Raw genomic sequence first — 22,127 nt, forward strand, 5'->3', positions numbered from 1 at the left:
CTTCTTGCCATTCTTACTTAAAATGATTTTGCATTCAGAAATTCGGGACTTAAATACGGATTTGATGCATATTGGACATGAAGAAGGGAGCAAGTTGCACGTGGGGAAAAAAATGCGCCTGATTTAAATGTCACACCTGAACGCTCACATCCTTTTAATTATGTTTGAAATTATGAACATTGCTCAACATCATGAAAATTAAACCTTATTTTCAATAAGCAATCCTGAAAAATATTTGGGGGTGCTTAACTTTTTTCCAGGTGTATATATCCTGCTACATTATAAACATGTCTTTTCCCTTCTCAACTTACCTTTCGCCTAGCAACAGAAAAAGGTTTGCTGCATTGTCTACAGGTTGTTGCTTCCTTATCACTTGTCCAAACAGCTTCCTTTAATGTGTAATGGCTCTCCTTAAGATCTTCAAGTTGAAGCTTTGAGCTATAGAAAAAATTTGATTTTTGGTCTCTTGGCATAATATCAACTCAAATTATCCCTGTTCACTAAACCCAAAGTCTGTGGTATGAAGCTTGTGTATGAAAACTAAATACAAGATTATGTGTTTAGATTTGCTTCTGCAGTTAAAATGTAAACTGAACTAAATCATTTATGTTACAATTTTCTGTTACCAAAAATATACTTGGGTACTGAGGAAACAACTCAAATTTCATTCCAATGAGTTACAACACTGAGCAGAAAGGCCATGAATAATTATCATGAAATCATTCAAGCAAGGTCTGAGGGGTTAGTTATAAAAACAAAAGAAGAGGTTAATGCAAGAGTAACCTACCTTCCATACAGTGTTCTTTATAGATGTTTAATTAAAAAAACCATTTCATGAGTGAGGAATATTTATCTTGTGAAAGAACTTGGGTAGACAGATTTCTGGTGTATATACAGTTTTAAATGTACATTTTTCCAAGTATCATAGCTACGCATAAACATTTGTATCTGAATTTGTTCGAATGTTTGTTAGAGAAACCCTATAATTTTGTAAAATACAAAAAGGAAACTAAGCTTTGGAAATTTAAAAAGTATTACATAAATTACAAAATAAAAAAACTACAAAATGTATATAATGATGATACCATTCTGTACAGGTATTAGGTTCAAAACTTACAGCTTCTTTAAAATTCGTGAGAAAGTTAAAGCTTGACCCTTGAATAGTGCCAAATTGTGACTATGGCTTGTAATATTTATCATGTTATTAATTTGTTTGTTTCAAAGCTATACAATTGATATCTGGCATAGCTATCCCTGATTTGTAACTAATGGACTGAAGTAGTATTAATAGTAGAAAAAAATAACAGAAAATGGAAGTCTACTTTACTTTCCACCTCACCAAAAAAAAAGCTTGGCATTTTGTACCCATGTGTTGTGCCACTCCTCATGTAAATTAAACAAAATGTTTTTCTTCGAGATAAATTATCCTTTAAATCTGATTTTCAGACACTCTTTCAATCACACTAACTCATTCATCAAAATTAAAAAACAAAATAATTTGCACTATTTTTGTGGAAAGAAATGTCTCAATGCTGCAAAAGAAGGAAACTCAAAGTTTGGAAAATTTGCTCCTTGTTTCTATGTCACTAGAATTCTTGTTTTATGCTGCTTTCCTCAAACAGCCTTGCCTTCTTTTTCACCTTCTGACTTTTCCCTTTTATTTAGTTACCAAAACATGGACTTCACTGTTACCTCTCTTTTCTTATCTTCATATTTTGAGTTTGTTATTTTGAAACTTTTCTTAAAGTAACACTGATTGCTTCTCTAGGTCTCTCTCTATAAAGTTTTCAGTAAAGTTTCTCTTTTCCATAATCATATTTGCTGGTCGCTTCATTGCCAATCAAAACTAACCTACTGTTAGCTACTAATCATGGTAAACTTTATCAACAATTAGATTTAAAGGAATGTGAAATGTTAACAAACGGAAATTACAATGAGCTTGAAACATAACAAAAAGTACACTATGCTAATATGAAGAAAAACATGATATCAGTGTTTTCATACAACATAAATTTAGTATGTATATTTGTTTGTGTTAGAGCAAAGCCACACTGGGCTATCCGCTACATCCACTATGGGAATCAAACCTTGATAAGTCTGTAGTCTTACCGTATCAGAGACACTAATTTGAAAACTGCAATAACTATACAACTAAAAAGACTCCATGAACACATTTTAAAAATCATGTTTACATAAATAACTTGTCAGTATTAGTACACAAAACATGTTAGTGAGCCAAGGGCAAATCCAAAGAAAATACAATAGTTTTAACTGCATTTCTGACAGAGCATTATGCAAGGTTGATTTGAAATTGATTACCTATCTAATGCAAGTATTTAAGACTTTCTTCAAACTTATCTATTTGGGCTTAGTTAAATATTTCTAAGTGTATATTACAGGCCTACTACAGTAATCGTTTGTTAAATAGAAAGATATTTCAAGGTAGCCCAGTAACACAAATATTTCTTTATACTAAAGTAATTTTATATGAATAATTGTGAGATAGTGATGCAGACAAAAATTATTCTCATCCTGAATATTAATTTGAATAACCAGTAATAACCACAAGCAATGCTCATTCTGCTGCTACTAGCAGAAATCTACCATTTCTGGCACTACTATACAGACTTTTAACTACGTCTAATATTCTGGCTGTTGTGAAGAAGCATGGTGTATGAATCTAAAGAGGTTAAAACAAAAGGGCAGCTGAACCTTGATCATGCAAATGCCCCTCTCCCTCATTGTTTTCCACTGGGCTAATGGAAGACCTAGATAAAGATGGAATTTCCAGAAATATGTGGATTTTTCACATGCCTGATAATAATTTGAACATATTTTGTCATTATTGTTAGTATTTCTAACCAGAAAGGTTATTTAAGCTGTTTAAACAGTACTAACTTACTACAGCACTAGACTAACCAGGTTGCTAGAAAACAGCTAAGATCATTTAGATTCTTGACAAGTGATTAAACTAGTTAAATATGGTGTACAACTCTACACCTATTACAGTGGCTAAAAAATAGTTACAATCCCTGGACTATTGCCAAGTGAACAAAGTAATGTAAAGTTGTTGTGCACGACACCACATTCTATATGTTGCCTAGAAAACAGCTACATTAATGGCTTTCAAAAAAGTGGACATGACTGTGTAAAGTATAGTGTCACAATACATACACAATGCTGATCATAAAACAGTTACAATCACTGGACTAGTGGTGATTAACACAATAATACACAATGATAAAACTAAATACAAAAGTAATAACAGGAAGCATTTATTAAACATTTTGGAATCGGTATAATTCTATCATCAATAATATAGATGTACAAAACAAACAAACAGTATTTGTAATTACAACAGAAATATATATACATAAGAAATAAAGAATGCAAATATACAAATATAACACAAGAAAATGAAAACTGAGACACAAGTGAAATAGTTAAAATAGGTTTCAATTCAGTGAAGACTGTGTGTTATTCAGGGATGGAAGAAGAGTTTTTATGTACAATGTTTCTTTTATAAGATGTTCACTATCATGTTTGGCTGTTAAAAGAATTTTAAAGTTGGAGAGAGAAATCGGATGTCCCGCTTTTGCATTGTGTTGATAGATAACAGGGTTGGGAGTGTTTGTAACCTTTCTTCCAGTTTTTATATAGTACACATATATAGTTTTTACTATAGTACATAATGTAGAGTGGTTAGACAACAGTTATCACTATTGTGTGTTAGTAAAAAAAAAAGTGGACAAGGAAGTGTAGAGTCATGTGAAACAATACACCCACTATATTATTATGAAATGGGAAATAAACACAAGGCTGTTTCCACTGCTCCTGCAGCTGGAAAGATGCAGGAAGGCCTCAAGCTATTGGAAACTAATGGACATTTTGACCATGTCAGTTGTTTTGTGTTTCGTTCTAGTTAAAACATATTGTATCTGTATCATAAAATATTCATGTTATTATTATACTTAATTCATTGTATTAATTCAGTACAATAAAAAATAATCAATTCAATTTTACTGTGTTGCCAAAGAACATTTTAATAATGAATCACTAACTTTAAAACTTGTATGTTTCATGTATAAAATACATTAAAATTATCTTGAGTTAATGTGTTTTGCATAAACATGAGCCAATTAAGTCATACTTTAGGCAAATATACCACACTGAAGAGCTACCTAAAAAAATGCACAGCATTGAATGGTGGAGAATTGTTACAAATAAAGTGTGTGCAGGACAACTGACATTTTTGGTTTAGAGAAGACTTGTAATATTTACTAAAAGCTTGAAAATTTCATGAAATACACAAAACATGTTAAAAGTTACAGTATGAAAAGTGCAATGGTCACTTTGAGGCCACGTGGTTGGTGTATTTCATTAAGGCAGTAGCAAAAGGGTTAATAAATGTGTTGCATTGAAACAACTTCATAAAAAACGTATACATGTACTTCTACTTACTCACTAAGCTGAACACCCATTTCTTCTAGTGCTGTCTCATATTCCTGGCATGTATTCCTCAGACAATGAAAATCTTTTTCCAATTTCTCATACTCCTGAAAATGATAAAACAAAAGATTCAGAGATAATAACTGTGATATATTAACTGTATAAAATAACTATGCCCACACTAATGTTATACATTATTTTCAAGTCCTCCATATTGATTGACACCGACCACTGACCCATAAACTTCAAAAGTTAATCAGGTCTAGAACACTGTATGTTGCATAAGTTTGGTCAATATTCATTCATGCCGTATTGAAATATCATGTCCACAAGTTTGGGGAAGATTTAATATGTAAAAATAAATTCTTGACCTTTGACCCATGACCTTCAAAAGTTAATCTGATCTAGAACTTTGTGTACAGTACCTGTTGTATAACATCAGGACAGATGGATGAAGGGACAGAGGCAAATCAATATGCCCCACTCTGCTTCATGAAGCAGGGGGGGAAGCATGATTAGTAAACCATCTAATGCACAACATAATATGCTACCACATAAAACAGTCAATCAGCTAACATAATGAGAATCAGTGAATCATCCAGTATATAACAAGATATACTAAATTAATGAAAATTAGTTCACAATCTGGTATACAATTTAACACATAGGCACACAGAGTATCTCAGCTAACACAATTAAAATTAATATATAATCTGGTACATGATATAACATACTGTCACATAAAGAATTAATTAGCTAAAAGAATGCAAATAAACATATAATCTGTATATAACATTATACATTAGTACATAGAGAGTCAATCAGCCAACAAAATAAGATCTTCTCCATCAAGCATTTCCTAGAAGCAGGATCAAGTTAATCCTTTTTTAATCTTATATATATATATCTAAGAAAATATTTCATCATAGGATTGATTTAATTAATTTTTAAGCAAGTATATTTATTTTGATTAACACTAATCCTGATAATTCCATAAAAGAACAATGTCTCTACATTTTAAAAACCATTTCAAGAGCTTTTGTATAATGCTCCAGATTACCTTTGCGCCCACGTCATTCATGCACAATGTTTTGGAATGACATGTGACTTTCTAATGTTTTGAGATGCACGTTGGAGTGCAACAATATTTTTTGCTAAATTAAAGAAAATTTATTTTGTCAACATAAACATATTGTAATTTCTCTGAAAGTTAAGTTGTAAAAGTCAATGATTTCAAATTTGATATATATATATATATATTATTTTTTTTTTCTTCTGATGTCTATGGAGCATTGACTTCCATACATTGACATGTCTGGTACAGAAGGTCTCTTGCCCAATGTACTATCTCCTACAGATGGTGAAGAATTAGATACTCACTCAGGAGAATGGATGCTACGAAACATCTCAAGTAATGTCAAATTGGATGTTTTATGAGCCCAAGAAGCATAACTGTTGAAAGTGGTAAATACTTTTTTACATCAACTCTGAAACCATTTCACTTAAATTAACACAAAGTAACTATGAATAAAAAAAAGAAAGTAAAAAAAAAAGTAATATATTCTATTTCTTCAGAGTATTTGGTTACATTTCATTGCATTGTATTTAGTGCCTTTGTCGAACACAATTTTAAAAAAAAGGTTTTGGCACAGTAGCAGTTGATCTATAGGACCACTTATTTTAGATAATTCCAAATATTAAGATTTTATAATAGATTATTATCATCATCAATAAAATATATATATACACGTTTTAATAATAGTCCCCATCAAGCATGTTCCAACTTGGTTGGCAGCCTTTTAATAAAATGGAAATGTATAGAGTGCTACAATAATGGTTTTTGTTACTATAATTTTGGACAAGGAATAATGATTTCATATACTCTTTATGATTTTCTGAGCTTTATTGTACTCCTGCCAATAAGCTATCTTAGTATGGCTTATGTAGGACCAAGTTTCTGGTCATTAAGACTATTGCTATGTAAGTGATCATTATACTTCTGTACTTTATCAACTTAAGGATTAGAAGCATTACACAGATGCAGTTCTGACACTTTATTTTTACCTTCAAGTTTGTGCATTATCTTATCATCCATTATTATAATTAATTACTTAATGAAGATTTAAAAACAATTATGTGTTGCTCTGTAATTTGTGGTGCATGTCACAGATATTTAAGAAATCAGAATGCCAGAAGATGTATCTTAATAAATAAATAAATAATGGATTTTTTTTAGACTAACATAAGACAACAATAATTTCACAATCATCGTCCCTTTAAAAAGTGGAGATGAAATAATCATGAACAGAGCAGCACTAACTATAGGCCAGGAGATGATGAGGTATAGCTAGTTATATTATACACAATTTGAGCTTTAGCACTATAGCACATTGCAGTATGCTGCATTACAATAACTGTATAATTCAAAAGAAAAAAAAGCTTCTTTCTTGAATTAGAATACTGTATTCACATATTATCATTGTTATTATTAGTTATATTTTTAGTATGCATTGGTGTTTTCGGGTCTATGAAGTGCTTCTTTTTGTGCTTAAATGAAAAGTACTAAAAACTATACAGAGTTGAGGCTTTCTAGCTTTATTTAGGTTGCAACAGTAATAAGCAACTGTTATGTCTTTTAAATTAAATGTATTTTGTTGTTTTTATTTTTTGGAAGATTAATAGGTAACTAGTTATGAAGATAGATACAAAAATAAAACTTTTTAGTCACTGAAATCTTCAAACACTGACAACAAGTATTTTTTATATTTATGCAAATATAATCACAACAGTGAAACATTATACTGTATATATATATATATATTGTGCAAATGTGTCTTATGATCATGATACTAGAGTGGCAAAACTACCCTGAAAAATACAGCAAACAGAAGTTGTTACCATAATATAATATGGTTAAAACTTAAAGGTCAGTTTTAGTAATTTTACTTTCACAGACTCTGAAATAATTTTTGTTCACAACTTTAAGTAATTAACTTTACAACTTTGATTGTGACACCTATTTTAAAAAAATGACCCTTCACTTTTTCAACTGATGGTTCATCTGATCCATGATATTATTTTACAATCTGAAGCACTGTTTGTGATGATTTTTGTTCTTCAGTTCTTTTAATGTGTAAATATGGGATGCAGAGCTCTAAAATGTCAAGTGTTCCCCAAAATAAAAATATTCATGGGGAAGCCCTATGATTTAATGGGCTTACTATGTTAGGGATCATGTATAATCCAAGAGAATTGGAAAAACAGTTTATTTGGTAGTAAAATATCATAAATTTACATTACAATATCTGATTGTCCATAAATGTAATTCTCAATGACAAAGTGGTCATTCTACTGAGGTTACCATGTAATCAATTTTTCAATGAAATCTAAACTAAAATGATGCTTGTTTGTGCTTAAACACAAATCTACAATGGGCAATCTACACTCACTCCATCATGGTATCAGAATCCAGCTATTACTGTATTAGCCCTCAATCTTATGACTGAGTCATGAGAAGAGGGCATCAAAAAACATAAACCATTATTGGACCACTGTATGTATCATTACAATGCTGAAATATATATATAAAAAAGTAAACCATTATTGGACCACTGTATGTGTTATTATAATGCTGAAACATATATACAAAAAAGTAAACCATTTTTGGACCACTGTATATGTTATCATAATGCTGAAATGTATACAAAAAAGTAAACCATTTTTGGACCATTGTATATGTTATTATAATGCTGAAATGTATACAAAAAAGTATACCATTTCTGGACCATTGTATATGTTATTATAATGCTGAAATGTATACAAAAAAGTAATCCATTTCTGGACCATTGTATATGTTATTATAATGCTGAAATGTATACAAAAAAGTAATCCATTATTGGATCATTGTATATATGGTTATAATACTGAAAAATATAAAAAATATTGATGAAAAGCCAAACAGAGCAAAGAGAAAGTTTTGAAAAATGGACTAAGATTAAAAGCAAAGTTTTAACTGGAAGAAGTTTGGTTCTAAAACAGTAAAACATGAAAATCTAATACAGACAGTGGGCATATGTATATCCATTAGTTAAGTAAAAAAGTTACACTATTACTGGCTATCACAATTAACTCAAAAGCAAATAGAAAGTTTAAAAATTAGACAAAATAAAACACTAGAATGAGCATATTTACTACATAGTGGTAGCAAGTATTATAGAGTAGCCTTGCTTGACCCATCAAAAAATGAAGGGTTGGAGTTCTGTAAAAAAAAAACAAAAAAAAGGGTCCTCTACCTTTCCTTCAGCAAGCTTTTTTCACTAAATTTCCCCTTTCATTGTAAAAGAAAAAAACAGTCACACTGAGAAAATAAAAACAATTTTCTAGTATACACCCTTAAAAATCAACAAGCATGGTGCAAACTTAAAGTAAAGGTGGCTCATATTATGAGTGTTATACACAAACAAAATGACAACTGGATTTTATATATGTTAGATCTTTATCAGTGGAATGCCAGAGTTGTTGAAGTATATCCAATTTATCTATTTCATGAGTTGTCTTATTCAAGTGGCTTTATGGTAAGTGGAAGATTTCAGAACTCCACCGATAATTCACACATACCACAATATATTTTTCTAATTACATTATAATAACCTGAAAATTATGGTTTAAATGCCAAAAGAAGATGAAGCACCCAAAACCAATAGGCATAAGGTTCATAATGAAAATTGTTTCCCAAAGTTTAAACCTAAAAATTAATTTCAAGTACCATCATTAGTTAAGACTAATGGCAATACATTTGGGTAAAAGAAAGAAAACCCCCAGTGGCACAGCGGTATGTCTGCAGACTTACAATGCTAGAAACTGGGTTTCGATAACCTTGGTGCACAGAGCACAGATAGCCCACTGTGTAGCTTTGTAGTTAACTAAAACCAATGAAAGAAAAAAGATGTTTTATCTAAAAAAAAGTAATAACAAAACCAAAAATTTCATGAAAACCTGAAACTTAGATGTTTATATAATCACCAAGAACTTGGAAATGTCTACTTCAAGTTAAGTATATGCATAAACCAAAACATAAAATGATCTAAAAAAGTGGAATTAAGCCAACCATTGTGAATGTTTGAAGTATTATATATATATATATATATTTACAACAACAATATCAGATCATAGTTTTTTGTTAAGTGATACTGACAAATGGAGTGTTTTCAAAAGAAAAGTGGCTTTCACAGATTAGATGAAATAACCCTTGAAGTACCAATGCGTTTGACATCAACTTAGAAAACACTACCACAAATAAAAATAAAATACAATAAAATACTGTTTTTACACATATTTAACAGTATGTTATGAACAGATTTTATTGTACGTTTAATAAACAAAATGTTAGTAAATAAGCAAACAAATGTTGTCTTTTACATTTCTGAAGAGAAATATGCAAACCTGTCCTTTGCTATATTTTTTACAAATCACAGGTTTTCTTCTACCATAAGTGAACATAACATTAAAAGCAAATACAGGTCATTTTAAGGTTTTAGCTTGGATAGAAAATGAACTATAACTTTTTCCTTCAAAAACTAACTTCATCAAAAGAACAGGCTTTGTTTATTTAAATGCTATTTCTACTACCTAGTTTTGATATACAAGATAGTATAAGAAAATAAGAGGCCTCTCTAGTAGTTTTGCTAACTAGGTCATAATCCAGGTCTTGTTAATTTTTAAGTTATTAACCCTCTCTCCACAGGCATCTTTTTCTGCACATATCACAAGGTTTTAGTGAGTTACATTTAAACTACTTTATTTTTCTATTTCTGGCATACAATAAATATGGCATAAAAATGTAGCTACTAATCCATATTTTAATAGTATATAACTTTTAAGTTGTTAATCTTATAAGGTAATATTTTATAATATTTTAATTTTATTTATAATAATATAAATAAATAAAATAATATAAATTTTTATTTATAATAACAAGTTTAATTTTATAAGGTAATTCCCTTAGTATGGGAATTCTGACATTTTCTCTCTAAGCAATCCCTCTTCTCTAATTTATTTATTACCCCTCCAAGAAGTATGAAATTTAACATAAATTACTCATTATAATATTGTCATCACTCAGGTAAAGCATAATTTTTATAGCCTTCAATCTTATTTAGTCACAGGGTCATCATATATAAAATCAGACTCCTCTTGGCATGCCCACTTATCACATTCTCTATCTGATGATTAATAGTATATTATGTATAATCAACAGAAAGCCAAGATTTCACTCTATTAAATGACATATTGCAATAAACTGTTTTCTGTATAGAGAATTGTCAATTTTGCTTTTAGTTCAAGCTTTATTCTCACAGAAAACCCAGCAAAGAGCTTAGATGAATTTTTAACAGCTCTTGTTACACAGTTAGAAAGCCTTAAAAATTGTGATACTTAATGGACATTGTCTGTTTTTTGCATGTCATTATTCTGTGTTATTTGAATTACTTAATTAAATAAAAAATTAGTTAATGCAGTACTACCATAAGTATAAATAAATATGGTTAAGTGTCATAGATAGTCAACAGCAAAACAAAAGAAGACCCAGGTAAGTACTATATTTCTTTTTTGCATGTGTAATCTTTATTTATTATTATAAAGGTAACTAAAATGTAAAACTAAGAAACTTTTTAGGTTAGTTACGGTTAGATTAATAAGGTTAGATTTATTAAGATTAATAAATAATAATAATATAACAAAAACTTTCATGAGGTACACTCACAAGTAGCTTGTGCATAACGTAATTCGATAGTGTAACATGAGCTACACATCCACCAAGTGATTTACAACGTATAATGGCACAAATAGTAGTTAGACACAGTTCAAAGTTTATTTAGTGCATGTGTCCACTTTTTAAAGAAATAAGTCAATAACAGGTTTATATTGTATCAAAATGAAAAATGTTATAAATTAGACCCTTGCTAAAATAAAATAAATAATAGGACTTTATTTTATAATACATTTTCTTAAATTATTTCCTTAATATAGAAATGGTACTTCTTTCCTTTTAAATAATGTATATTAATTTTGCATATTTATTACTATCAACAAAATTAATTCTTCAAATAAAACTTTTAAAATTGTGGTAAAGTGAGTTTCATGCAGAATTTCAAAGCGAGTCTTCCTAGTGGAGAATCCAAGCATATGCTATGAATTGAATTGTTCTGTGGCTGAATAGTTGCAAATCCTTTGTATAAAGTTTAATGCATACAAATTTGCAGGAATTTTGTAGTAACTCAATCAAGTTACACAAGTATTGTTTCACTTCAGTATGAGTATGAACTGATCAAAAACAGTGAAAATCACAATGCCAAATGGAAAAGTGACTTATCATGGAGAGAGTCTGAAACTTTGAGAAAGAAAATGAAATACCAGGATAGAGAAAGAAAGAGATAGGCTTGCTCACCAAGTTATGATCCAGTGAGAAGAAGCCAGAAAAAACCCCGAAGAAGTCAGGAGCAAATCAGCTTGGCAAGATCCTAACCTAACAGCTGCCTATAGGGAAGCATTTCTGCCAGCATGTGATATATATATGAATTCAAAAAGATTTGATTGTAATGTTTGTCTTTAAGAAACAATTAAAAAATGCTTACTTTAATTGTGATTATTATGTCTTCCTAAGAGTTAAGTTTTCTTTATAGTTCTTAATCTATAAATCTGTAAATTTATCTTTCTTTTGAATCAGAAAACATTACATGCTGTTTTCAATCACTAAAATAAAACTAACTTTTTACCATACAAATATTCTAAGCAAGCCAACTTTTTTAAATTGTTAATCAGAAGGTTTAATTTAATATACATAATCAGTTTTAAATCTGTTTTATATTCACTTATATGTATTTTTTGTTTTGCAATTCTTTCTGGTGGTTTGCTTTGTTCATTTAAGTGCTTACTTAGGCTCGTATGGCCAAATAAACAGTGGCCTTGTCAGCAAAATGAAACTTGATAAGATTGACAGCAAATTGATCTAAATCTACCCCATCTTTTTTCCAAGATAACATTTATTTCCCTACCACACTACAACAACATAAATCAAATAAAGGTACAAACAAAGAAAAAGCAAGCTTTTGACAAGCTTTAAACAAATCAGGACTTTAATTGTGGCAGAAGTTGTTCAAAAACATATTTGCTTTTAGCAACATATCATTAAGGTATGCTTTTATCAAATTGCTCTAATCTCTGTAAATCTCTACTGAGCTGAAAGACATATTGGCTCATACAGTTCAAATTAATAGAAAAGAAAAGCTTATGTTATATGTTTATATCACTAGTATATGATTTCTCAAAGCTAAGATGCAGATAATTATATCACACCATGACAAATGACATTGAGAAACAGTGATTAGCTAAAATCAATAAAAGTACACTTGTACTGAATTTAAATGGTTTAAGTTAATATTTTGTTTAAAATTATTATGATTTTCCTCCTACAGGACTATAAGTATTATGCTCAGAAAATTCATTAACACTAAAAATGTTGTAGAACTACTACAAATTTATTTTCTATAATTTGTTTAACTTAATGGTACAATTTCTCCCTCCAGGCAGGATGTACCCAGCCAGGAAGTGTAGAGGTAAATGGTTATGAACTACAGTTTTGAGCTGCTTGGAATATATAAATGTTTTTCATTAAGTAAATTACGTTTTTATGTTTTTGAAAGAACTGGAGTTTTTGTACATGAGAAAATTAAGAAAAAAGCTGATTTGTAGTAATGACTGAGTATGAAAAGTCACACAGCAAAAATGAGATGATAAGGGTTTTTCTGGCAGCTACCTGAATGCTTCAAAGACAAAGTTTATTATATATGTACCAAACGAAAATTAGTGATTTCACCAATTTATTTAGTACCTTTTAATAGGTTTTCCAAGATTTATATATATACAAATATGCATGCTACTAATTTAGCACGTGTAGGAAAAGTAGAAACATTAAAAGCTTTTTTTATACAGAAGTAGAAAGTTTTAGGTGTATGTAAAAAAACAAACTAAAAAATTTTGTAAATAATAAATTATTTTTGGAAAATACAAAATACAGCTCACATATTACAATGGAAATTCCAATAAGTAAACAATTAATACAGTACAGCTCAAAAATTCTCCTTTGTTTTAAATTTCATATTACACATTAATATTTTAAGCAGTCCAATTTTATGTATTTTACAGTAAGACAATTCACTAAAACATAAGAAAGAACAATAGTAATGTGGAAAATGCTATTTTTATTGGAGAACAAGGGCTATAAAACATTTCACATACACTTGATTTTTGTTGACAAGTGTCTAGATCATTCTGGAGGGTTGTCAACTGTTCCTGAAGCTCTGCAACAGAAGCCTGTAATGATGCACGCCATTCTCGTTCAATCTTCAAGTCCGACTCTAGGATAGACCTAGTACAAGAAAAAGGTTCTCATACAATAACAAACTTTACTTTATGTACAAATTTAAGTATTTCTCATAATCAATCAACTTTCAATTATGGCAAAATCTAAACTTAACCTTAGCTTGATAATTTAAAGTCATACATATTGAAATATGACAACTATGCAAATATTCTATTTTTGTTTTACAAAGTTTAGCAAAGTTCATAAACGTTATAATTTTCCTGTACAGAAAATGTATTTACGATAGGTACTTACCTCTTGTCACAAGATTATTTATTTTCGTTCAAATGCTGCCCTCTATATGTGAACATTTTCTTTATACATATCCCAAGCCTTGCGCCCCCCCCTTATTGAAATTACTGTTTCTCATGCAAATCATCATGTGTCATCTATTAACCAACAGTACCATAGTATGCTCAAGTAACGCATGCGACTCCCTCTACATTCCTCAACCAAACTTTCACATAGAAGTTTGGCAGAAGGCATGAGTAGCGAAGAAATGGGGAATTAGTATAGGAAAATTATAACTTTTGATATGGTACTTACCTCCTCTTACTAGATTAGCTAAAATCCCACATTGAGAAGGAAGAAGGATCGATGGAAGGGAACAAAAGAAGTACCCTGAAAAGTGTACGAAGGATACCCCTGACAAAGAGCCTTCTTGAGCAACTGTGGTCTGGGGAGAAAGAAATTATCAGAATAAAGGAGAAGATAGATAGGATGATAAAGCCAAATAAATCAGATTGGCAACATCTGCAAGCCAAAAGAAGAATAGGTCTTAAGGGTCAAATGAAACAAGGAACACGAGAAAAGTGGTTCAAACAGAGGGAAAGTCAGGGCATGGAGGACCACATTAACTCTTTCGAAACAGGCTCGGTCCCTAGGATCGAGTCATGTGACCTTCTATACTTGATTAAAGTTGACATAATTTTAATACTTACAACTCTCTATATATATTGGGTATATCTTCACGAAATTTGTCAGTCTTTCAGTTAATAGTACAAGACTTTCCCATACAAAAAATCATATTCCTTAGTAAAGTACTTTTAATAAAATAAAATAAAGTTTTGTCCATGAATATATTGAGTATTTGTTTGGAATAGTTCGTATGCAAAGTAATTTTCATGTTAAAATTAAAAATACTCTTTGCCATCTCAAAAATCTCAAATTTCCTTTGTGTAATCTCTAAAACCTCCTAAATGCATTTCAAACGTTTTTTTTCCACTAAATCCTTATAGTTTATATGTTATTTTCACCATAATCTCAAAATGGGATCAGTCAATTTGACCAACCTCGTAACCACCCAAAAAAATCGAAATAAACCTAAATTAACCTTCTTTTCTTTCTAGTATGACTTCAGATTGTAACATGAAACTACATTCGTTTATCCTAAGTAGCTCTAAGTTCGTAACATTATTCATCTATTTATAATTAAATTTTATTGTTTTATTGCCCTTTGAACTGTGTCTAACTGCTATCCATGCTATTATAAGTTGTATATCACTCGGGGAATGTGCAGCTCACGTTACGCTATCAAATTACATCAACCACGAGCTGCTCGCGTGCGTGCTATTTGAACAATTTTAATTGTATTATTATTATTATTACTTATTTTACCTATTCTAGTTTTAAATAACTTAAAAAGATCCGTACTTTTAATTTTAGTTACTTTTATAATAATGAATAAATATGAAAAACAAGAAATAAAGTACTTACCCAATCTTCTTTTTTTCTTGCCCTTGATTGTCGATGAGGGTTAAACCTGATTTTTTTTAGTGATTATAGTAAAGCAATTAACAATTTTTATTTTATTAAATAATACACCAAAGAATATAGACTAATAACATGCAAAAAGAAGACAAATTCACTTACTTCTAAAAATTTCCCTGACTTTCTAGCTATGCTACATGAGCCGTTAGAAATTCATCCAAGCTAGCATTCCCATGGGAATGATGTTGGTACTCAGAGTGACATTGACGGTTATCTGTTCAAAACTCAATGTTATACAATACAACATTTGATAGATGAATACCTTGACTTTCTATTGGTTATAAATAATATATAATGAAACATAAAAGACAACTATCAACAAATTCTGAAAGAGAGGATGTGACATGTGGGTGTGGCAGGAGAGGTCTGATTTTCTCTTTGATAGCTCTGTAACAAAACAAAATTGAAGGCCATAAAAATTATGGTCTGTTTGAGCAATAATGATTTTATAGAGAATTCTATGTTTAATTTTGTACATTTTTGAGGGGTGATGGATAAAATAAGGATGATGACATGCTAAGACAAAATTTGTCACTAGTGGAAATTCAGGATTTTGTAATATATTTCCTTTTAGAATTAAGAACTTAAAACTTGTATACTATTAAAATATGGATTATTAGCAAAGATTTTGTGCTATTCTAATTGGTATAACATAAACAAAAAGTAGTTTAATAAATCTTTGATTGTAAGACACTAAAACCTTGTGTCATGCGCAGTAAAGGGTATCCGTGCCAATAGGGTTATTTGGAGCCTCTGAATCTGGTGAAGGGTAAATTAACATGAGCCAGAATGGAGTCCTTATCAATAAGGTCCCAACAACAAAGAAACCACATATGTAATGTCAGAGCCAAGGAAGAAATATAAGCCAAAGTGGAAGAGAGAAGGAGAAGGGTATCGGCAGAAAATCCCTGGGGATTTCTGTGGAAAGCCTCTGAGAGGAGATGTAGAGAAGACAGATATCGGGTAGTACAAAGGAAAGATTATTGGGCATGTGTGAGACTAACATTAGATTTGGAAGCCACTCCCCAAGGAGGTAATAAGGAACCCAACAACTGGTGATCCAAAAAACGGATATTCCATCCAATGGTAAGCAAGGGCATATACTGATCAGGGGATCTCAGGATGGGGGGGGGGGGCAGCATGCTGATCCCTTCATCTAACTGGGAGAGAAAGTGATCCACATAAACCCAAATATCAGGAGAGGGAGAAAATACCAAAAATGGTTCAAAAGAATGCTCATGCAACAAAGAAGGATGAGGGGAATAAGAAATAGGGAAAAAGAGACAAAATATCACAGACCTAAAATACAAAATCTGTGAAAGCCAAGGAAGGCCTATGTGAATGGTGAGGCTGGAAGGAACGGCAAACTCAGGAGGATGAAACAGATGGTCAAAATCATCGTCATGCTGAATAATGTCAGCAGACTCTGAAGGAGCTCAGGGGACAAAGGGTGATCCAAGTAATGTTCAATCTCCCGATGGACAAATTCAGAAAGATCCACAGTTGAGTCACCCATACCTGAGGCCTGAGACAGAAGATTGGTCATTGGTGTGACCCAGGAAGTGGTGACGTTGACTTCGGGAATTCATAACTCATGAAAACTCCACAAAATTGTCTAGTGCAGAAAAGCAACAATAAAAAAGTGGAAGAAATGTGGTAATGTATAACCACAAAATAATAGAACCACTTCATGCGAAAATGAAACATGTGTCTTTCAGGAAGCTTGAAGCACAAAAGAAAACATCTGTACTTGAAAGCTGCCAAACAAAAAGTGAAGGTTCGGTAGAGGAGTGTTGTGGGAGTCATATGCATCATGTTAGAATAAAATGCTACTAATGATTAATAGACGACGCATGATGATTTACATGAGACACATGTTGGAATGTACTAATTCCAACAAGGGGGGGAGCACAAGGCCTGTGGCATGCACAAAGAAAATTTTCGCATATAGAGAGCAGCACTGAACGAGAATAGCTAATCTTTTGAGTCGAGGTAAGTACCATATCGGAAATATCAACTTTTTTATTGCTCCCTGCAGGGTCCAACAATTATAAATTCCTGATATATATGCCAACCATGCATCATTTTCATTTTTTCCTGCTAGCAGTTAACCATCTTTAATAATATAATTAATGTTTAATTCTCAAAACCAATGTCAATAAATGTCCATGAAAAATGACACATATAAAGCATAAACTAAATAATGAAAAAATAACAATGATTTACAGAACCCATAAAAACTTTCATCTGTTCAACATTATGTAATAATTATTTTTCTGAGCAAAATGAATCTATAGTAAGTTCTCTAATTTCTAAAGAAATACAGCTCAAAATTTTGACCGTGTAAGCTTTCTACAGTTATTTGATAAATATGTCTTACTACTAATCAATCTGTACTGGTAACTACCTTTTTTGATCTTTTTCAGCTAACTGCTGACCTAGTTTCCTTCTGGCTTCCTCTGACAGTACATGATCCTGCTCAGCACGATTTGCCCTAATAAAAAAGAAAGTATAATGTTATTTAATTACAAGCCTTGTATTTAGTAAATTACTACAGAAGTAGCATTTTTAATAAAAACACTCATAGTAATAACTTTAAATCTTCTTTAAAGAATGACACAAAATACAGTTGAAAGGATACTCAGGATAAGACACAATATATTTATTGTATATAAATGTGATAGAATTTGATACAAGAAAAATATTATGAATCCATATAAGTTTTGGTCACTAGTCAACAATGATTATAAAATCCAACTTTAGCTACAAGTAAAACAGAAAAATTTCTAATTTATACGGTTTTTACTAGAATTATGGTTTATCTAATAGCCTAATAGTTGCAGGATTTTATAATATAAGGGTATATAAAAGGATTTCATTGTTGTGATTTTAAATACAAACCAGGAATTTGCTCAGAAATTAATACAAAACATCTAAATCTTGCTCTATACTTTACATTTGCTACAGCACATTTTAATAATAATTGCTATAATGGAGATGTGTAAGCTCAAATTTAAATTATAATAATTGCTATAATGGAGATGTGTAAGCTCAAATTTAAATTATAATAATTGCTATAATGGAGATGTGTAAGCTAAAATTTAAATTATAATAATTGCTATAATGGAGATGTGTAAGCTCAAATTTAAATTATAACAATGTGATATCACTTTATTATTGGTTCTGTGTTTGAGTCAGAAAATATACAAACTACTACTAATAACTCAATAAATATGTGGTGTTTACTGTTGATGTACAAGAACTTTTAAGTAAAAGAAGCAGTTGAATAGGTCAAATCGGACTTAAGATGCTGAACAACAATGACATCATGCATGCTTGCTCACACAGTCAGTGGATTAACTTTGTGAGAACTGTTAATGATTAATTTATCCACCTATGTCATTACCTAAACTACCTAACTCAAGTTTAACTTAAATTCATTTATCATGCTATGTAGATATCATAACAATGTTTTGAAAAATTCTTTATATTTTATGATTATGTTTACTCAAACATATCCAATGTTAGAATAATTAAAAAAAAAAGATTGTAGTCTTCAGTTTTGACTCCATTTATTTCAGGCTTAGAAGAAAAGAACTAATAGATAAACAAATTAGTAAGAAACACTTTAAGCAACAATTTAGTAGAGAAAAGAGATACAGTACATAATTACTTTAAAATTCACCAAGTTAATCATTTAATGAAATTCAATCCAGCTACAATATAAGACAACTAAAATATAAGAACTTCGGAAATCCTAATTATAGAATTGAAGAGATACTGAATTATTTTTGCTTAGAAATTCAGATGTACAATTTCCTTAAGAGATAAGCAGGGAAAACAATGAAGTAATAACTTTTGAAAGTAATCACTTTAAGCCCCAAAGTATCAAAATTACAAAGCTACATTTAATCATTCTAAAAACTAACTATATGTAAAAATACTGACAGAAAGCTCTTTCTAATGAAAAGTAGGAACAACTAAATATAATAACTTTGAAAATTCCTTGATTCTAAAAAAACTCGTAAACCATTTTCCTGAGGGTAAGCATTTAGCATAAAAAAAAACTAAATGTACACCCAAATATTAATAGAAAGTACCAAATAGAACTGATGGAACCATTATATTCTAAGTACATTTTAAACCACTTATCCATAGTTAAGTATTCTGAAGATATGTAACTATATTTACATTTTAGTTTTTAATTTTGCATGTCCCTCTTTATTGGAAGGTGGGAATGACAACTATAGTGAAGTAGCTTTTAATACTCATAGATTATTAAAAAGAAAAACAGACCAAACATGTGTTAACTATGTTAATCTAACTCAACATTACGTTTTGATGAATAGCTTTTCTAGTAGCAAATACACTCTATGGACAGCAACAGAATTATGATAGATTGTCACATAGTGGCATCTCACCTACAACTATCTCTCACTGGTAGCATATAACATTTATACAACATCTGTACTATAGTATCATAGCAGAAGTATACAAAATTGGTGTGGATATTCCATTACTATCAAGGTATGTGTTGTCAGAATTTTTTTTTTTTATCACATATTGACATCTCACCTACAAATGTCTCTATGGTAGCAGCTAACCTTTATGCAACTTTTGTGTTAAGGAATCATGGAAGAAGTAAGCAAAATTTGTGTGGATGTCTCAATACTATCAGTGTATGTGCTATAGGATGACTTTGGTTATATAGTGTAGTAATCAACAGAACATTTATTTTTTAAAACAAGAATGCTAAGTATATATAAAAAAATCCAGATATCTGTATTTACAAACTATTTAGCTAACTTTATTTACAAATTCTGGGGGGATAGTTTTGCAGTGTGGTAATGAAACAGAAATAGACTTCTATTACATTTTGGATTTACCACATCTAAAACATATATTTAAATTGTCATGCAACATATAAAGATAATAGTAAAGTTTTCAAATAATACATATAGCATTTATATGCAGAATTGTTTCTTTTGATTAAGGACAACATCACAGTATCCACACTTGCCTGAGAATGACGAAATCATACAGTGACTCATAATTAAGCCTAAACATATTTAGTTAATGTTGGCATTGCTTTCTAAGTGCTTCTCCTGTCACCTTTCTTGATTTTCTTAGAATGATTGGGTACTCTGCAAGTCCTTTTTCAAATGTAAAGACTCAATAGAAAGCCAGAGTTACTTAAAATTCAAGAAATTGCAGCTATGAAAAATCAAAGTCAGTTTGTTAAATGAAAAACACAAATTTATCTTGAAAGTCAAATATGTAAATGTATCTAAATGTAAATGGTTTTATTACCACCAATGTCTTCTTTTCATATGTCACATTCACAAATTTTTGTCATATTCAGATATAATAATTATGTGATAAAAAGCTATACTTAACATAATCACATGCCTTACTATATCTATCACCTTTAAATAACAGTAATTATAATCAAGTGTGGGATATCAGTTTTAACCACCAATAGCCAAGCTAAACTTTTATTATTTCTAAATATTTGAACACTCATGGTCCAATGTACTTCAAGCTGCAAAATATCTGTTACACACCAAGATGTGTCATGCTCACATCTATAAAAACCAAACTGCAAATTGATCCAAAAACAAGTAACCTGGTTATATTAAACTAGTCTCCTGTAAAACTTATGAGGTGAGTACAAATCCCCAGGAAGATGTCACCTGTAAATATCACAGTTAGCTGCATGAAAAAACTTTTGCCAAAACAATTCATTATTAGATCCATAAATAAGACAAAGACAACTATATGAATCAATCAGGAAGTACCCTTCACTAAGTCTGATTGTTTGTTAACAAGAAAATTACATAGTTGTCTATATGAATCCACCAGAAACAACCTTCATCAAATGTCATTATTTCATCCATAAGCCTACCAAGAAAATGATGTAGTTGGTTGTATGAATAAATCAGCAATGAGCCTTCACAGAATGTCATTTACTCATTGTTTTGTCCATGACCTATCAAGAAAATGACATAATTGGCTCTAACGAAACCAGCAGCAAAAATACTTCATTAAATATTCTTGTTTTGTCTATAAGCCTACCCCAAAATAGATATAGCTGGTTTAGCTGTATGAATCCATTAGGAAAGAGAATTCACCAGTGGTGTAGTAGCAAAAAAAATTACAGTGTGTATCAGTGGAATAGTTTCAGACATACAGTATTAACTCTTATGCCCTCTTTCTATTTAACCCATTTTAATCATTAGAAAAAAAAACAGTGTTTTTGTTATTTGCTATAATTAAAAGGATTTAATTAATTTAACTGGACAGCATTTCATACAGACTGAAAATGCTACTAAGGAACACTTTAAGTACATACTTAGCAGTGAAAGGAAGGAAAGTTCTACCAGAGATTACCAATTACTGAGGAACACTTTAACTTTTAAGTACCAGCTTAGTAGAGAAGAGAAATACTGTATGTGGATTTACAATATCTACAAGTATCAAACATCCAAAA

At 30.5% G+C, this 22,127-nt stretch overlaps 1 protein-coding gene across 1 annotated transcript in view; it reads right to left on the reverse strand.

Annotated features, from left to right (window-relative positions):
• LOC106461669 (RUN and FYVE domain-containing protein 2-like) overlaps positions 1-22,127 on the reverse strand; it is a 100,734-nt gene that overhangs the window by 4,822 nt on the left and 73,785 nt on the right. Inside the window, exons 15-18 of the mRNA XM_022388689.1 lie at positions 18,045-18,131; positions 13,744-13,873; positions 4,462-4,556; positions 312-438 (exon numbers count right to left, since the gene is read on the reverse strand). Coding sequence (XP_022244397.1) covers positions 312-438; positions 4,462-4,556; positions 13,744-13,873; positions 18,045-18,131 — 439 coding nt within the window. The remainder of the gene's footprint in view (positions 1-311; positions 439-4,461; positions 4,557-13,743; positions 13,874-18,044; positions 18,132-22,127) is intronic.

This window comes from Limulus polyphemus, unplaced genomic scaffold (assembly GCF_000517525.1).
Source record: "Limulus polyphemus unplaced genomic scaffold, Limulus_polyphemus-2.1.2 Scaffold1008, whole genome shotgun sequence".
NCBI classification, from domain to species: domain Eukaryota; kingdom Metazoa; phylum Arthropoda; class Merostomata; order Xiphosura; family Limulidae; genus Limulus; species Limulus polyphemus.